Source organism: Zophobas morio, unplaced genomic scaffold (genome assembly GCF_036711695.1).
Source record: "Zophobas morio isolate AGI-343-1 ecotype UQ-CSIRO unplaced genomic scaffold, CSIRO_AGI_Zmor_V1 ptg000167l, whole genome shotgun sequence".
NCBI lineage: Eukaryota > Metazoa > Arthropoda > Insecta > Coleoptera > Tenebrionidae > Zophobas > Zophobas morio.
The window spans coordinates 185684-202738 of NW_026972271.1; the positions used below are offsets into that span (position 1 = coordinate 185684).

The following is a 17055-nucleotide window of genomic DNA, read 5'->3' on the forward strand; positions in this document are numbered from 1 at the left end:
AAAAAAAATGGTGGAAGCTCTTTCATGGATTTTAGCCATATAACTAACAAATTCAGGAGTTTGAAAAAAGAATTTAAGTTAAAACCTATTTTATGAAATTAACGTGGTAAACCAACTACGTAAAAGATATAAGGCGTATTGATTAATTACGACACAAATTCAAATACACAAAATAAAAAAGAGGTCCGTCTTATGAGCTAATATCATTGCAAAACTACTTACGGCAAACAGTTACTTTAAAACTAAGAAAAAAAGACCCAGTTGAAAACCGAATTTAAAATAAGGTGTAAATTCCCCCTTTACACGGTTATGAAAACGTCGTTTACTCTCTTCGCACCGTAAGTAAAATAAATAGAAACGTAGAATAGACAGATAAATAACCCTAAAACAAAGGAGCCGGGACAATTAGATAGAAAAAGACCAAGGAACTGCTGTGGGTGAGATTCGAACTCACGAGGGAAAACTCCCACGTGAACTTGAGTCACGCGCCTTAGACCGCTCGGCCACCACAGCACCCCGTTGAAGCGGATATTATTTATTTATTAAAATATACAGTTGATTTATTTGAAAGCCTTGGCAGCAGATCATTTTAAGAAGGAAGACTTTTTAGCAACAAACATTCACAGTTATATAGGTAGAACAGAGTCTTTGAGGAATTTATTATACTTTAAATTATTTATAAGCCCTATTTTGTTGGAGGACACACTGTTTAAGGGGTCACCTGTTTTGATTTATCTCAGTCTAACTTTGCGCTTCCTTTCTCCCTCTTTTATTTTTATAAGGTAAGGTTTACGTAACTATACAATACTAACGACAATTATGGCATAGTTTCTAACCGGCAGCGTAGGTATAGCTGAGCCTTATCAGAGTGTGTCTTAATTAGTAATATTAAGAACTAATTAAAATCCAAAAATTAGTTTCTACCATTTTCTTTTACATCACTTTTCCGCTTACTATTATTTCATTCTTGCAAGTATACACTTAGCAGGAGAGAGGTAAGGGACTGACCTTATTGTTACAATTTGATAGTTTTAGTGATCTCACGGAGGGACATTCAAAATTTAGATAAATACACTAAATTATAAGTTAGTTACCACCTACAATTATGTCTACATTATAATTATTTTACACTGTGAATGTGCACCAAAGTTTAAAACCGAAAATGGACTGTGTAAATGCCATGGTATTATTACAGAGAGTATATCTCAACCTTTATAGAACTGCCTTAAGTCGCGGACGTAATCCACTGCAACTACCAGCAAAGTGATTATATTTGAAGATAAGTTAATAAAACTACCAGCATGTGCAATTATCAGTAAACTTTAGCATATATAGCTTCCTCTAGTGTATAACAATTATGCTTCTTTATAATATACGTTTTATAGTGTCATCTGTGCTAATTAAATTATGCTTAGCTATATTCAATTATAAAGTAGAAAGTTTTACAATCGGGCATAAAATTAAAACTTAAATCTACATACTATGCGTTCTTTCCTGCAATATTATACCCGATTAACTATAAAGACTGCACACTATTGGACCTAACTATGCACTAAAAAATAGAAGTGCAAATATGTGAGCGCTTCTAAGTTTGCTTTCCTTAATATACAACTTTCTCTATATTAAAGCTTGCTGCTTTTTCGTCGGTTGCTGGGTTTTTGGGGGTTCTCTATACAAGAGCGGTTATATTAAAAAATTAAGAACAAGATCATATAGTACACTAAACACTTTATAATACATGTGACTACTTTAAAATCCTCTTAGGGGTGTGTGCTCTAAAGTGATGAACCTCAAAATACAATTAGGATAGTTGAAGAAAAACCTTGTAGCCAGCTCCTCCTACAAATTTTTTTTGTATTAATTACTAGTAAACTAGCTCGTACGCGCTTCAAAAATTTTGATTAAGATAAAATTTATAGCGCGCATACTTAAGAGAAATTAAGTTAAGGAAATTATATACATTAACAAATTTTATATATTAATAAATTATGTTGGATATAATAGTAAAGTTTAACTAGTTCACAAAAAGGAGCTTCTACATTATTTTATTATTATATATTTCCGCAAAGCACTAAACAGAAAAAGAGGGGTTGGCCGCTAAAAAAGATTCATAAAACTCTTCAGCAAAAGCACTAAACAGTAAAAACAGTCATTATCAGAAGTACATATAAAGTTGATGCTTGTATACCCAAAATAAGTTATAAACTGCTGATTATGTAAAGGCTCAAAGCAATGAGCTAACTCGTGAGCGTACACCAAGTACCTTGAAAAAATAGATTCTCAGGTATTCAGTAAAATTAGTAAAAGAAGTCATTGTCGCAACCAATAAAAATAACAGCGAATGTTGAGGCGTCTTCCTTCGTTATAATGAAGTCGGTGAAAGTAGTTGAGGTTGAAAAACAGCGAATAACCAGAAGATGTTGCTAAAATGTTACATAGCGAGTATTATATTGAAATACCCAAGAAAATTTTTTTATATAAAAAAGCACAACCGTTGTTAAATGCCACCACCGTGCTGTTTTCCTCACCCAAAAACTAACATATATATGGTGAATCGAAGAATTACTTAAACGATTGTCTCTTACCATGTGAATTGCACGTGGTGGAAGCTGGTAGATATTTCCCATTTGCTTCAGGACGTGTGAAAAGCATACAGAAGAGCTGAATTATAAATATTTTAACATTTAACAAAAAAAGATAAATACTAATACTTACTTTGCAAAAACATCAGAGTCGCTGGCGCCACGCGAGACATAAAGTTCGATACCTTTAAACCACGTGCAAGTAGTTGCACAGTAAACACAAGAAGTCTGCTGGGGTTAACCTTCTACTTCCCTCAGAAAGGTGAGATGGTTGGCTGGAATAACCTCGCACGTGGTTTCCATAGCCGTCGGTCGAATCAGTCGTCGGGGCTCTTGTCAGCTTTGATGTGAATGATGGGATAGGAAAGAGCAGTCAATGCTATGAAACCGTTGTCCACGGTCCTTTTATTGTGAGGCCGGCATCTCCTGATCGCATTAAACAAGTTCCCAGCAAGAGTTTGTGGCTCTTCAATAGGAAGAATTTGATAAACAAAAAAGTTTACAGAAAATAAACTTTTACTGCTTTTCGTATGTTTAATAATCGCTTGTAAGCTTTATTATTATATTATAATAATAACAAATTGTTATATATCATTTTAATATAAAGTTGTTAAGTGCTAATATAAAATGCAAATATAAAGAAGTGATTTTAAAAAGCTAAAATAATATAATTAATATTATACTTTTAGCATTTTCAAAGGAATGTAAGTAATTTTCAACTTCATTGTAATCTTTGAATTTCATTAACAGTTGAAGTAGTTCATCTTTAGAAATCTGGATAATATCAACGGACATGAACATGTGTTCCAGTTAAAAAAAAGATTACTTTAGAAAACTTTTTTTTCAATTTCTCCACGAGTTTAACTTGACGAGAAAAACTATTATCGAGAGAAGTATTCGAGTCAAATACGTCCTTCGGCGTCTCGACGGAATGAGTGGCGCTTTCGGAAGGGCGCACTTGCAGGAGCCTTTCAATAGGATAACCTTTCGCCTTCAGACTAACCACTAATAATAATATCATTATTAATAATAATGATAACTAACACACCCAATTAAAGGTGTAGCAAGCAAAGCAGCAAATAGAAGAGCGTCGTTAGGGGAAGTCTTCTTGTTGGTCATGAAGGTAAGTGCCGTAGCAACATCGTGGTAGTCATACGCTGCAGTGGCCGCTAGGGTTAAACTTGTAATAACGTGTCAGTCACAAGTCCATTATACAAATAACTTATCACTATCGCGCAACATTTACTATTAACCAATGACAGCAATGTACCCTGCAAGAGGGGCAGCAGTGGTGGGCTGGTGCTTAGTTTTACCGCGAAACGTCATCTCCTTTTTAAGATGTTTATATAAACGCACTGTGAACAAAAGTTTAGGCCACAATGAACAATAAAGATTACTCGAAGTACCTTCTAGGCCCTGAAGACTAGCAAAGTTGGAACCACTACCAGGGCCGTGACTTTGAGAATAGGCGTATTGAAGTAACGGCAAACTACACGAGGAAAAACTCACCGTGAAAAATAAAAGTATATTAATAGATGATAGCAAGAAACCGCTGTAGTATTGCGCTCTTCAAAGCCAACGCGGTGTCATCCACAATAGGCTTTCCTATAAAAAAAACAAGCAAGTGTTTGAACACACACGAGGGAGAAAAGTATGTGAAAGCCACCTATCAACTTTATTGTAGTTGTTGCCTCTCGTGATATGTAGCGCGCCCCTAATTGTAAGAAACAGAGAAAAACAGCACTGCCCACGCAAATAGTGCAAAAAAACACTACCAAGAGCGTGGTAAAAAAGTTCAATGGTCGTCTCGCTCGGGGCGGATAAGGGGTTAAACAACTGGCGAATCACAGCCTCGTCAGCTATGACACATTCTGAAGCATAAAGCGATTGCAGTAAAAAAAAATATATGACTTAAAAAAGGGCTACCATTGGCACAACACAATTCGTAGAAGACGCAGAGAGAAGCCTCCAAATCATCAGCTTCAGAAGTCGTTTTCCATGCCAGCAAACAGCGCGAGGAGGAACTAATAGTGGATATCATATACAAGCTAAACAGTACATAAAAAGTCGTACAGTTTCGAAAGCAACTGGGTCGAAAACTGTCGAAAGTGGACGGAAAGTTCCCTTACAACTGCCAGATAGCCACATGGCCCACCAAGGGCTCGAAAGAGCTGAAATAATGAACATAAGAACGAGCACACTATAAACATAAACATGTGGCCGCACGTCTTCTGGTTGTGAAGTGAGTTTGAGAGCCAAATCTTCGACGGTAGGCCTGTCCTTTGCGCCACAGAGCCGCAGGAAGGTATTTCCCTGAGCACCAAAGTCGACGGTGGGAAATAAATCCTTGTACTCGCTAAAGGATAGTGAAGGTGCAATGAAAACAGCACAAATAAATATAGTAAAACGTAAAAGATTTTTACTCGGGCAGGTCAAAGTAAACTTCAGATGGTTTTCCGTACACAAGAGAATCCCCTGAAGGAGAGTCCAACTTACCACAAATATTTATATTTAAATAAAAAACCGTAATAATCATAACTTAAAAATATAATCGACCGGTACAAACTCCATTTCAAAAAATTTCTTGTATATTTCGGATGAAAATGCTTTCAATAAAAGCAAAAATAAACTAAATAATAAGTATATAAAAAAAAGCAGAAATGGTTACTGTTAGCACACGAAGCCAAATACGAGAAAACACGGCATGCAACCGCGTGGTCCACCAACCTTCGTTTACTCAAACACTCGACCAGTAGTGCTCCTGCATAAAAAAAAAACGAGTAACCCCTCTGCCGCCTGCTGTTGATTGAAGGACTACCGGGAGGGTCAGAACGGACGCCCAGGAGGTGCACGCTGTCAAAAAAAACCTCCAACACGACTGGAAGTCCTACAGAGAAAGATACGCAACATTAATGCCTATGTAGTACGGATAACAGAAAGTCACCGAACAAGCGGGCTTCGGGCGAACAATAACATTCGGAAGGCGAGTACAACATAACCGTCACGTCAGGCTTTGCTTACTGGATTAGTTACAATGCATTAAAAAGAGTAAAGTAGAGACATTACAAACCTCAACGCTACAAGGAATGAACTTTACAGAGGTCGACTTATTATAATGTTGTTTGTAAAGAGAAAAGTTAGCCAACAAATAGTTCAAGGCAAGGAAATTCTCTCTCGTGAGTGGAGCCTGTTGAGAAGGCAGACGAGCAGCGGTGGTCAGAAGGAACTCGAGGCGGGGATGGTCCATTAACCCAATCCTCTTCAGAAGAAGCGCTACACACGCTCATCGTTAATGATGGCCAATTACCAACAGGCACGCCATGCGACCTTCAGATGACGAGGCTCTCCAGTTACGACTCCACTCCAGCAGAGAACAACCAATAGCTCCTTTTTATAATCTTTAATACTCAACACCATAACGGCTACTAAAAGAGGAACGGTTTTTGTCAGTGGGGATGGCAAGTTCGGAGGCGCGCATTCTCTTTCTTTCAATAGAAAAGGAGCCGGCCCTCCTAGTAAAAAGCTCAGTATTTACTTTATTAAATAAAGAAATTAATGAGTATACTTACTCTTCCAGCAAAAAAGATTTCTCTCTTAGAATCTGCCACTCTAACGGAGATATTTCCGTTTCGATGGAGGACAAGTAGTTAACCAACTAGTAAGCTATGGTCACGTATTCCGTAGCCAAGCGAAACAGTGCTGGTGTAAGAGACCTTATAGTTATCCCAGCACAAAGTATCAAGTCTCTCGAGGATTAGCTGAAGTGAGACCGAATGCCGCACCTGCAAGCCAAATAAAATGGGCATACAAATAAACGATTGGAGCGTTAACCCCAAGCGCAGTTATGAACTTCTTATTGACAGAAGACGGCTTGAGCGTTACAATAGGGATATCAGAAAAGAAGCTTAACTGACTAAAGTAACCTATAAAACACGTGCATTACATAAAAATCGTCATCATCGTCATTAGTACAAGCTCCGGGGAGCTGCATTGCTTGTGTAGTCGGGATACAGCGCAACAAGCGGAATGTTTCTACGACTTCAGCTTGGGTCGCTGGTCAATTAAAAGTTAGTCGCCCTTGACAGGTACAAGTTAGCTCTGCGTACAAGCATCTAACTTGCTAAACTCTTTAGAGGCTACAGTGAGGATCGAAGTAGAAAAGTCCGGATCGCTTTGAAGTTCGTCTATATGCAACTCCCTGATGAAAACAAGTTATACTTGCACAAAAAAAATAATACATCCGACCAATGTGCTCAGAAACAGTAAACTTAAGCCACTCTAATAAAGTAAGCACTCGCAATCCAAATATTTCAAGTTCTTTTGAAGAAAAACGAGCAGCCATTGGTAGAGGGAGGACAGATGCGGGAAGGGGCACCCCGCCAAATAAGCTCTTGGGACTATAATATCGCATCTCTACTAAACTATATGCCTTGTAATGGCCAGCCTCACCAACGGGAACGTTTACTCTTAAGAGGTTCCAAATGTTGCGCAAATACTGGTGTTCTTGTTGCTGGTAATTTTTCTTGTTCGTATTAATAATCCTTCATTATCACGCTGAAAAGTAAAAAAAAAAAGTAAAAAAAAAACTATAAAGTCTGACGACGACCATTTTAATAGAGCTACGCATTCATCAACGCAGAACACGCGCTCCTTCAACTCCGAAACCAAATCACTTCCGTTGAGGCGCACGAGCCCCGGCACAGTCGCGAAAAACGCTCTACCAACGAAAAGCATGGTGGGCTGCAAGGTTAACTTGATAATGAAAAAGCATACGAATGTGCCTTATAAAATATTAAAGGGATGACATCTCGAGTGCGTCTCACAAAGTTTTCTAAAGTTGATTGCAAACATAGCAATAAAAGGGGGGGGGGGGAAATCACGTGGGTATAAGGCAAAGAGCACCCAATCCGAGGTAGGGAAGTTTGGACTGCGACGCCATTCTGACCCCGTTTGTAGTAAATACGGCCAGTGAGGGTAACGAGGAGCAGAAAAACCCCTTCAAAAATAATGACATGTAAACAACAAGGCAGGGAGTCCACTAAACCCAGCAACCGAGCGAAGGTACTCCCCCACTTTTTCGCTGGGAGTAGTCACTCGATGATGAAAAGTGGATGACAGAAAAGAGGCGCTATCGAGGACGGCATTTCTAAGACGGAACAGCTGCAATATATATAAATAAGCAGGCAAACACTGGCAGGAAACTTTGCAAAAGCCCAGTAACTTCATTATCAGACGAAAGTAGCCCATCAGCGGCATAATGACTCGCTAAAAGTTCGGACGTCCTCCAGTTTTGATAGGCATCCAATAGGGCGCCTGGAATGCTCAGCCGAATAAATTCCTCTGTTACTGTAATACAGAGAAGCAAAAATCATTACTTTTTTCAAATCTAACCTTCATAAATTAGCCGGGCGACCATTCCGCATGCGAAGAGAAGCTCTTTATTCCAGCGGGCCAAGGCAGGATCAACAAAGTCCACGTTCTCTCGTTCCACCTTTGCACGTATAAAGAGGTGAGGGGGACCACATGCCAGACAGTGGACGGTTACGGTGGGATAGAAGGCGGAAGACAGATGGTAGCCAGCGCCTGTAGTCTGATGCGTGGAAAATCCTTTAAAGAGGAAGTAGTTAATAAAATAAAGCAGACACAACTATATGGCGACCAATAAAAACTTTTCCGTGGCCAGACAGAGGAAGCGTAGTTGATAAGAGGTCGTCGCTTTCTTTTGAAGGGATTTTAACTATTTTTATTAAAGAAGCTTTTTTCAAAGTCGTTGATAACGTGAATATTTATAACTTTGATTCTTTGCAGTTGATGAAAAGATGGAAGTGAGGAATGAGATGGTTTTAGCAAGAGTCGTAGTATCTTCCCCCTCCTTTTTTTAAAAAAAAATATAAAGAGAAACAGTAATGCTGCGGTGGTACAATGTACAGGCTTCGGTGCGAGCGAAAAGTGGTCTTGAACAGCAGCACACCCGCCGTAGAGGAGCTGAATGCAAAGTTGAGAAGGCGGTATCTTCTTCGTAACTCTTTCAATCTCAGAAATCTAAAAAATTCTTTATATAATGCGCTTTACGTTCAAAAACAAGTTAATAAGTTCACCAATTTTCTGTCTGCATTTACTGAAGCCGTTGTGAGGCCCATCCTCAAATCCACAGACTTTTGCTTCGGCTCTTCTGGCTTTATAATAATAGTCAGGTCGGTTATGGAAAAAAAGACAACAAAAAAAACAACCGACAAAAAAAAAGTAGAAGTTAAGTGAAGTTCCCTCATCTCTGTGTCTTTCAGAGAGAAAAGTCCGGATGGTGACTGAAGGTCTTTACTTTCGGAGGGAAGAAAGAGTGAGAGAAAGCTATGACTTCTATTTTTTATGATTTTATTAAAACAGAAAGTTATAATAAAAAAAGATTTACTGTTGGTTCAAACAAAAGTTTGTTTTATAAGAAGTAGCCACTTTCTTTTCAAGCTCCAATATTTTTGTAAAGTTATAAAGTACTGAAATCTTAGAAGAAACAAACGGAATGTACTTTAAGAACTTTATGAAAAATTATAAGCAACCTTGCTTAAGTGCCGAGTGAAGGCTAAGCAGTTACTTAAAAACTTTTCAAAGTTCTGTAGATGCGGAAAAGGTAGTGTTTCCCTCAGTTTCATAGAGAAGATTGTCCAACGCGACTCTAAAGTTTTTATAATATCTTTACAAAAAAAAGAGAAGAAGAAACTACCAGCTGAATTTTTGCAAGAACGGGTATGGAGCTGATTCTCTTCCCATAAAAAAGCCATTACTTTTTCACCTGAAAGGATCCTTTTATATAATAAAAGGAGTTAATCGGCAGGAGAAAAAAAAGTATTTTTTCTGGTTCAAAAATAGAAGTTGCAACTTACAGGGGCTGATCGCAGAGAGAAAAGATGGATAACAGGCCAACTCCGAAGAAACCAAACTTTTTTTATTTGAAAAATATTATGAGAAGAATAATAACCGATAAGGTCAATAAACTTTTTCTGGATCTGGATTTCCTTCGGCTATAACCGTGACACGCTTCCATGAATCATCGTTGAAAGGCAAGCCGTTGTTACGATAGATAATGGAGTGACAAGGTGGTAAATGAGCACAGTTTGGGTCTTTTCAGAATACGTGAATTTATAGAAGTTAAACAAAAAAAAGGCCAATTGATTTTATAATAACCCGAATGTAGAGCAGGCGCTGGAGAATCACCACTGCAAAATTCTATTTCTACCTCAGACGACTCGGCATCGTCGCTGTTTTGTAATAGTTCTCGGTACACCGTAAATTCGGAGGAATATCTACAAAGTAAAAACCAAGGAGCGAAAATTAACTGGAGAACGACGTACCTTGCTAAAATCTTATCGACTAAAGCCCTTTGATTTACAGTAACATCAGCTACGTCGCCATTGTTTAAAACATGACTAAGTAAATCGCCATAAGGATCGCACATATTTACTTAATAACTTTATTTATTAAGAAGCAATCTTTTGTTAATTAACTTTAAAGTTATCGTTAAGAGTATTTACATTAATAAAAGTGAGAGTACAGAAAGTCACTTTGTAATAAGGTTTTAAATACTAAACAAGTAAATACTTTTCCAGCGTTAAAATCTTATCTTAAATAGCGGGAGGGTAGGCGGTGCAGTAAAAACACTAATAATGGTATACTGGTTAACGTATCTATCTGTTTGTATTCACTTGAGAGGGAGGGCTTTAATATTTTAATAGGCCACATAAATTAAACAGTTTTGATGAATGCTAAAAGGATTAGCTTAATAAATTCGAAATCAACCTTACTTGTTTTGTTAAATCAAAGTGAGTAATATAAAAAACAAAGTGAATGACATAGCTCTCACTGCAAAGCAGCAAAAATTGTGGGACGAATTTTGTAATACTTTTTCAGTTCTAATTAATTGTGTAATGTAATATACATATAAAATTTTAATAAATTGATTTCATTTAAAAGTAGGTACCAGATGTCAAAATATTTTTTAGGCCCTGGTATACTACGTCTGATCTTCGTAAGAGACCTCAAGCCGCTTAATCTGAATTCCCCTCTTCTGTGGTAGTAGGGGCATGGGTGTCCAACAGTGTACGCTCTTTATAAAGCTGTAAAAACTGTCCCTAAGGACTGGAAAAGCGGGAAATCCCCGACCTGGGCCTTCCATCACTGGGGGCAGGCAGGCTTCCGCCTTTAGCTGTCGAACTTGCGTACCCTTATAACGGGTTAATCGCGTTCATCTGGTAGCGCCCACTTAAGGATTTGCGGTTAATTTCGACATTATAAGCGTTGAGTAACTTTTTTATTACCACTGTTAAAAATAAAAATTTTTGTTCTGTGGTCTTAAGTCAATACCGCATTTTACTATCTTGGAAGTAAAACAGGTTATCTATATATAATTTGTGTCAGAAAATTCTTGATATTCTTCAGTACCACTAATTTATATAACTAAGACTCACGTCACCTTATGGCAGCAAAGTTAAATATTCTGAGAATACTTGGAGAGAAAGAACACGGACAGAAGAGAAAAAGGAACGAGCCACACACTGTTTATCAAGCTGACAGCCAACTAGCCTAAGGTCCGCCACCTCCTAACACTTTAATTAGGTCACGTGATTAGTTTTCTGTCAAACATCACACGTATATTCACCTTTTACACGCTCGAAGAGAACCCGAGTAGTTTTTTTTTCTAATGGTTTGGGATCCTTTTCTTGCTACAAGGTTCTGCTTTGTCCTGTTATTCTCGTATGAGCTGCGTATTCTGTTCTAGTGATCTCTTGTTCTGTTTCTCTGTCCGCCTTGTTTGTTCTTCGATGCTGTTTGTTGCTTTATTGTGTCATGATTAATAAAGTTGTATTTTAAATATTAATCTCATACACAACGCTCAACACTCTTCATAGGGGTGAAGTAACCTTTTGGTGCGTTGCACATACTACAGTCGTATAACTTAAGTGGCGATACTTGAGAAAGTGCATTGGACGAAGAGTCGTGCCCCAAACCTTGAAGAGAAAAATATTGCAGGGCTGAGAGATTTATAAAAAAGGTAAAACACAGTATACATAAACACCTAAGACCCAGTTCAAAACATATAACACGGAAAACAAAAACATGAAGACACAAAAAACACATGAAGTCGGGCCTAAAAATTAGCTAACTTTATCTTTCTTAATCAGTTGGCTAAAATAGTGAATAAAGCTGTTGAGGCAACTTTGGTAATAGACCTTGGAGCTTAATTATAATTAAAAGTACAACACAAGCATTGTGCTATTAGGAACAAATAATTGTAATATCCTGTTCACTTGTCTCTGCATAGGCACTCTAGTTCAATCTAGCTAATAAAAAGTTTGCACTAGGGTTCTTCCCTCTTGATCGCTCCCGCCGCCTATTAGCATTTTTAAGAGTTCTAAATTTATATAGGGGACGATACTTGTTTTAGTATTCTTATCTAGAATGATACATTGTGAAATAGTGTAGGAGTATATACTATTATCAACCTTTTTTTATAGCTTTATAAACCTCTAAAATCTGGCGAACTTATATTGATTCTTTTATTCAATGTTGTAATTTAACTACTAACCCTTCTTAACGAAGAAGCTAGTTCAACCCTAGCCGACACCTTCGGACTGGGTTTAGAACTTTTACCAAAAACTTATTAAATATAGTATCCTTCTCTGGAAAGAAGCAATATTATTGATCTTTTTGGGGTCGTTTATTACAAATTATATGATTTAGTGTCGTTTGCTATAATAATTAAGCACAAGAATCATGATGTATGAGGTTCAAGCTTGTTAACTTTATCTCTAGACGCCCTTTCTCACGTGTGCTCCCTTTCTTTCGGTGCATGAGTTTGGGTCGCCTTCATTTAGTAGCGACCATCACGAGGTAGACGTCAGTCATCCTTTAAAGATACGTTTCGGCAGTGATGCAGGTTGTGCTCTTTATGGGAGTGCTATGCAGCTTTATTTGCATTTGACCGTTAGCTATACTTTGAAATTTTCACTATATGATGTACATTTTCCCTGCAAGCGAGGATTGCTTTTTGTACCTAGGTACATATCGTAAACGCACACGATCGTGCCTATATAGTAGCGTCTCGCCTTGGGGTTATCCCTGCGGCACCCCGATGGTTTCGATCTAAGCGTGTCAATGGGTTGTCATCCCAAGATGGACTACTTGATGGATGCAGGTTCCACTCCCTTTGGTCATGTCACCTTCTACGTCGAACACAGTCTTACTTTTGATTTTAGAGGTCTCTGTAATGATTTCAAAACCTTGTGGTACCTTCCTTTGGAACTCAAGGGGCTCAGTACTGTCACGTACTTGTGGAAGCTGTAGGATCGTAACGATCGTATCGAAAGGTATGCCACTAAAATTGTGAAAACCTGGTGCAAGCGAAAATCCTGTGGCAGTCCTCCCTTACCTGTACCTTAGGTTGCAACATTATTCTTGGTAACATGCCTTGTGCCTTATGCCTTTGTGTCCATTAACGGGACTTGTTTCAACCTACGATTGGTTTTTGTTGCTTTAATCCTGGTCAGATAATTAACTAATTAACCTTGAACTTGATTCAGAAAAAAGCTTATGCTGGATATACTAGCGTTGCCTTTTTTAAGCATAATATTCTGATACAGTGCTTAGGGAGAGCTTGTCGACTCGGATGAAAACTTTGGTGAGACTTGCAAAGTTAGCTAAGAACCTGCCTCTATCCGAGCAATTAGTTGCGGCCGAAAGCCATGGAGGTAAGAACTAACTAATTAGCAACATTAATAGCTATATTCCTCGGATTTAGAGGTACGGGGGCAGATTTACCTATTGGGTCGGCTGATTAACTGAACGGATAAATGCTCCGCGCCTTGTGTAATGATGCATGTTTAATCCGTTTCTATGAGGGCTGAATGTGTGTTGTTACTAATACTGCTATTTACTAGTATACTATATATGCACACGGTTAAAAAAGAAATATAGAACACAAAAATAAGTATAATTAATTTTTAACTACGCCAACCACAAAACAGAAACCCCCTAAAATTTCACAGGTGTTATTTATAACTGCCCTTCCGTAATATTTTCGTTTAAACTATGGCGTCTATAAACATAGTAGAAAAGAAATAGGCCAATTCAGTATCTTTTATAAAATCGATTCGCACTACACCCGATAAATCTTTAGTCTCGGACAAGTGCGTAGTCACAGTTATTATACACCTGTGCTGTTGCACACAAACATATCACCTCAAATCCCTTTTAGCCCCTACTTCTACGGGCATTGGTCCTCTTAACCATGCGTTAAATTTATTTTAACTTATAACCTGATTGCTCTTTACTAGCCATCCTTAGCCAACATAGGAAACGAAATGATCCGTGAATAAACCAGTCACCTACGTGAGAAACAGCTATTAATAAAATTACTAGAAAAGAGAAATTATTAATTAATCTACAGCATATTACATAATTTGCACCATTTTATTAATTTGGTACAAATTAACCAAAGTAATCAATTTATTAAAACTAATCTGGTTCAATCAAATTTTTTACACAAATATGGAAGCATTTTTTGGACTTGAAAGGCTAAAAATAGACCCGAGTACCGGTCAATACTTGCTTTAATATTTTTTGTCTTGTCTTTTTTATTTTGTTTCATAAACTACATAATATTTCTTAAATATACAAATTATACTTATACCTATATTTAATTAACTATCTATAAAATACCTTCCATAATTTCATTTCATATACATGATATAAGGTGATAAAATTGAAAAATTTAAGTCGTTTGTAACCTCGTTTATAGCGAGCATAAATTAAGCACTTCAGTCAAGCATAAATAGACAGCAGGCCATCTTAGGTAGATCTACTTTTTCCTGCTTTTTGTTTCCTGAATGAGAAGTGCGTGGTACAAAAGGGCGCCCTAATTACTGTGTACATCAATAACTTTATATGCAGTTATTGCTTCTATGAAATAAAGATAGAGATATATTTTACGCTTCTTACAGTCACTCCTGTGACGGTGCCATTCTAGGGATACTAGTTGTTCTAAAAGCTCTTTTACGGCACGCAGATTACATTCCGTCCAGTTTAAGATATTGCTTCATTACATATATATACATTTCCGTCCTTGAACATGAAATGCAATCAAGTGTTTATTAATAAGATTTTCTATCCATGTAAACTTTGTAAGGCCCACTGAAATTTTTCAGCATTTTCATTCTAAGCCCCGTAACCAAATACATCTATCATCGGTCTACAAACTCATTTTAAAATGGAGCTAAATAAATAACATGCCTTCGTTATACTACAGTCCTTCCATATTTCATTAATTAGTTTTCTTATCTATGAGGTGTAATAGAGCAAACAACTTTATGGTCACCTACAATAACGTGCGGACAAGTATTTTTATTTAAACCCTAACAGATTAAATACGGTATGTCGAAATTAATCGCAACTCCAAAAGGAAAGAAAGTTTATTCTACAGCTGGTCAGATTAAATTTTAGCTAAAAACCATAACAGAGCTAAAACTTTTACGAATGGTAGATGTTATTGTCCTTTTAAGAAATACTATTATGAGAAAAGTCGATGAAAGGGCAATGAGGTTGATAAACAAGTACTTTAACGAATGACCGCGTCTCCTACTTTTCTCTTGCTTTAAACGAGAGCTGCGATATAACAGATTCTGCACAATGGTGCATTTATATTAGTTGGATCAGGAAACAATCTGATATCACAGAAGAACTTTTACATAGGCGGCTGCTAATTTCTAATAAAGAAGTGTTCCCGTGAAAATAAAGATGTAATTGATAATCAAACAAATTGGATATATTGGTACGGAAAGGGTCGGGAATAACCGGGTAGGCAAAAGGTTTGCAAATTTGTTAGAAGGTTTTTAAAAAATGCAAAATTTTTAAATACCACTGCATTATTTACCAAGAATTTATTTAAGCCTAGGATATGGACTTTTGTTCTTTTTTTAATCCTGTGATACGATGTATCAACCACATTCGAGTCAGGGCTCTTCATAAAAGGGAATTTTGCCAATTTCTTCTCACAAATTCATAGGTGATGGAGAAACAGAGTGCATTACTACTACATTGTAATATTCGTTGACTTTCTCGAGGTCAAACTCTAAAAAGGTTTTGGAATTTAAGAAATTTAGTTTGAAAGAATTTGGAAGAGAGTAATCAATTTCCCGATGAATACTCACTTTTCAGAAATAAAGTTTATTTGTGGGGCTTAGTTTTTTTGACGGATATTATGGTCATTTAAATAATTTAAATGAGCGTTTGCAAGGCAGAACTAATTTTTTTTCCAACCTTGTTCGTTCTGGTTCTAAATGGCAGAAACAAATATCCAAGGCTGCACGGAGTTAAAAAAAGAAAAAACAAGTTTCACCTTGGAGCAATCGTTTGAAGAGAGATATACCGATTTCTAATAGGATGTTAATGTATGTGCAGTTTTTCTCACAAATCCTTTTCAATTTTACCTACCGAAGTTGCTATTCTCCAACTCAGCTCCAAGTGGAAGTTAACGTTACAAAACGGCATTGCAAAGAATTTTTAAGGAATAGTTGGAAACCTGTCCAGTTAAGTTATCCTCGATTGAGAATTTGCTTTCCGAAACAGAATTTTTAAATTTTATTGATTTTGCGCTCCACTTCCTACAGATTTAATCCGACTTATTTTTGTGAGCAAACATTTTCAACTATGAATTTTATTAAGAATAAGTATTGGGCAGTACTAACAGACGAACATATGAAAAATCTCATTTTCCCTGGGTTCTCCCAAATAGATCCCAACACAGAAGCAGATTAAAGGGTCTCACTAATGTTTGAGTGCGTTTTTTAATATTGTAAATAATTGCAGTTTAATTTAACAAAAAATAACATGTATATCTACATTCTATTCACAATACCCAATAACAGAGTGAATTGGGTTTGATAATGTGGTTTTTGGTAATTTATAGTAGTAATCTAGTTTAAGGTTAATTTAGGTAGAACAACAAGGATAGTGTTTTCTCCCATATATTTTGCTGTAAAATTATTGACAAATTTATCTTGGAAAATAAAAAAAGTAAAAATTTTTTTTCCTTTAATTCGATTCAGATGAAGTAGTAGACCAGGGGTACTTATGCATTATGTTTCAAAAGAATAAAAAAAAATGAAAAAATGGCGCTCTAGAACAGAAAGACCATTTTCGGCGTTTTAAGCTGTTGTCTTAATATTAGGTTAATGATTTTTGGTTAACGCACTGCTTATATCGCTGTTGGTTTATTAAACCAATTTAAATAGCTTTAAAACCAGGCATTGTTACCAAAAGCTACTTTCAGCTTAATAACGACGTTGTTCACGGGGTAGCTTTGCATCTGAAAAGTGATAGTTTCGCCGTTGCCCTCAAATACTTCTTGCGGTGGCATATCCTCCGGTTATGTTGTTATCGCAGAATCATAGCGCGCAAGGAATGTGCCCGACTTCATGGCTGCCTT

The 17055-nt window shown here is 37.0% G+C and overlaps 1 protein-coding gene, 2 long non-coding RNA genes and 1 other non-coding gene across 4 annotated transcripts; all 4 read right to left on the reverse strand.

Moving 5' to 3' along the window:
- Nucleotides 1–429: 429 nt before the first annotated feature.
- Nucleotides 430–513, reverse strand: Trnal-caa (transfer RNA leucine (anticodon CAA)). The gene has a single exon. It is a non-coding gene; the product is annotated as a tRNA-Leu (tRNA).
- A 1548-nt stretch (nt 514–2061) lies between these two features.
- On the reverse strand, nt 2062–8751 carry LOC135145634 (uncharacterized). Its single transcript, XM_064077758.1, has 44 exons — nt 8681–8751; nt 8511–8624; nt 8376–8454; nt 8242–8319; nt 8128–8189; nt 7974–8073; nt 7804–7922; nt 7635–7742; nt 7485–7578; nt 7356–7413; nt 7189–7299; nt 6828–7123; nt 6689–6766; nt 6555–6635; nt 6414–6505; nt 6296–6364; nt 6152–6237; nt 6021–6094; nt 5910–5969; nt 5653–5855; nt 5527–5593; nt 5401–5469; nt 5251–5343; nt 5139–5188; nt 5006–5073; nt 4809–4938; nt 4656–4753; nt 4509–4606; nt 4358–4453; nt 4249–4296; nt 4133–4187; nt 3989–4071; nt 3853–3937; nt 3631–3762; nt 3409–3580; nt 3266–3356; nt 2971–3048; nt 2825–2914; nt 2716–2767; nt 2586–2661; nt 2493–2535; nt 2324–2423; nt 2189–2263; nt 2062–2132 (listed from the first exon to the last, which is right to left on the reverse strand). The coding sequence occupies exons 1-44, from the start codon at nt 8720–8722 to the stop codon at nt 2072–2074; spliced, it is 4014 nt and encodes a 1337-aa protein (XP_063933828.1). The 5' UTR covers nt 8723–8751; the 3' UTR covers nt 2062–2071.
- Nucleotides 8752–8822: 71 nt separating this feature from the next.
- Nucleotides 8823–9358, reverse strand: LOC135145635 (uncharacterized). Its single transcript, XR_010283519.1, has 4 exons — nt 9301–9358; nt 9137–9252; nt 8992–9080; nt 8823–8939 (listed from the first exon to the last, which is right to left on the reverse strand). It is a non-coding gene; the product is annotated as an uncharacterized LOC135145635 (long non-coding RNA).
- A 110-nt stretch (nt 9359–9468) lies between these two features.
- LOC135145636 (uncharacterized) lies at nt 9469–9857 on the reverse strand. Its single transcript, XR_010283520.1, has 3 exons — nt 9762–9857; nt 9573–9697; nt 9469–9516 (listed from the first exon to the last, which is right to left on the reverse strand). It is a non-coding gene; the product is annotated as an uncharacterized LOC135145636 (long non-coding RNA).
- Between the last annotated feature and the right edge of the window lie 7198 nt (nt 9858–17055).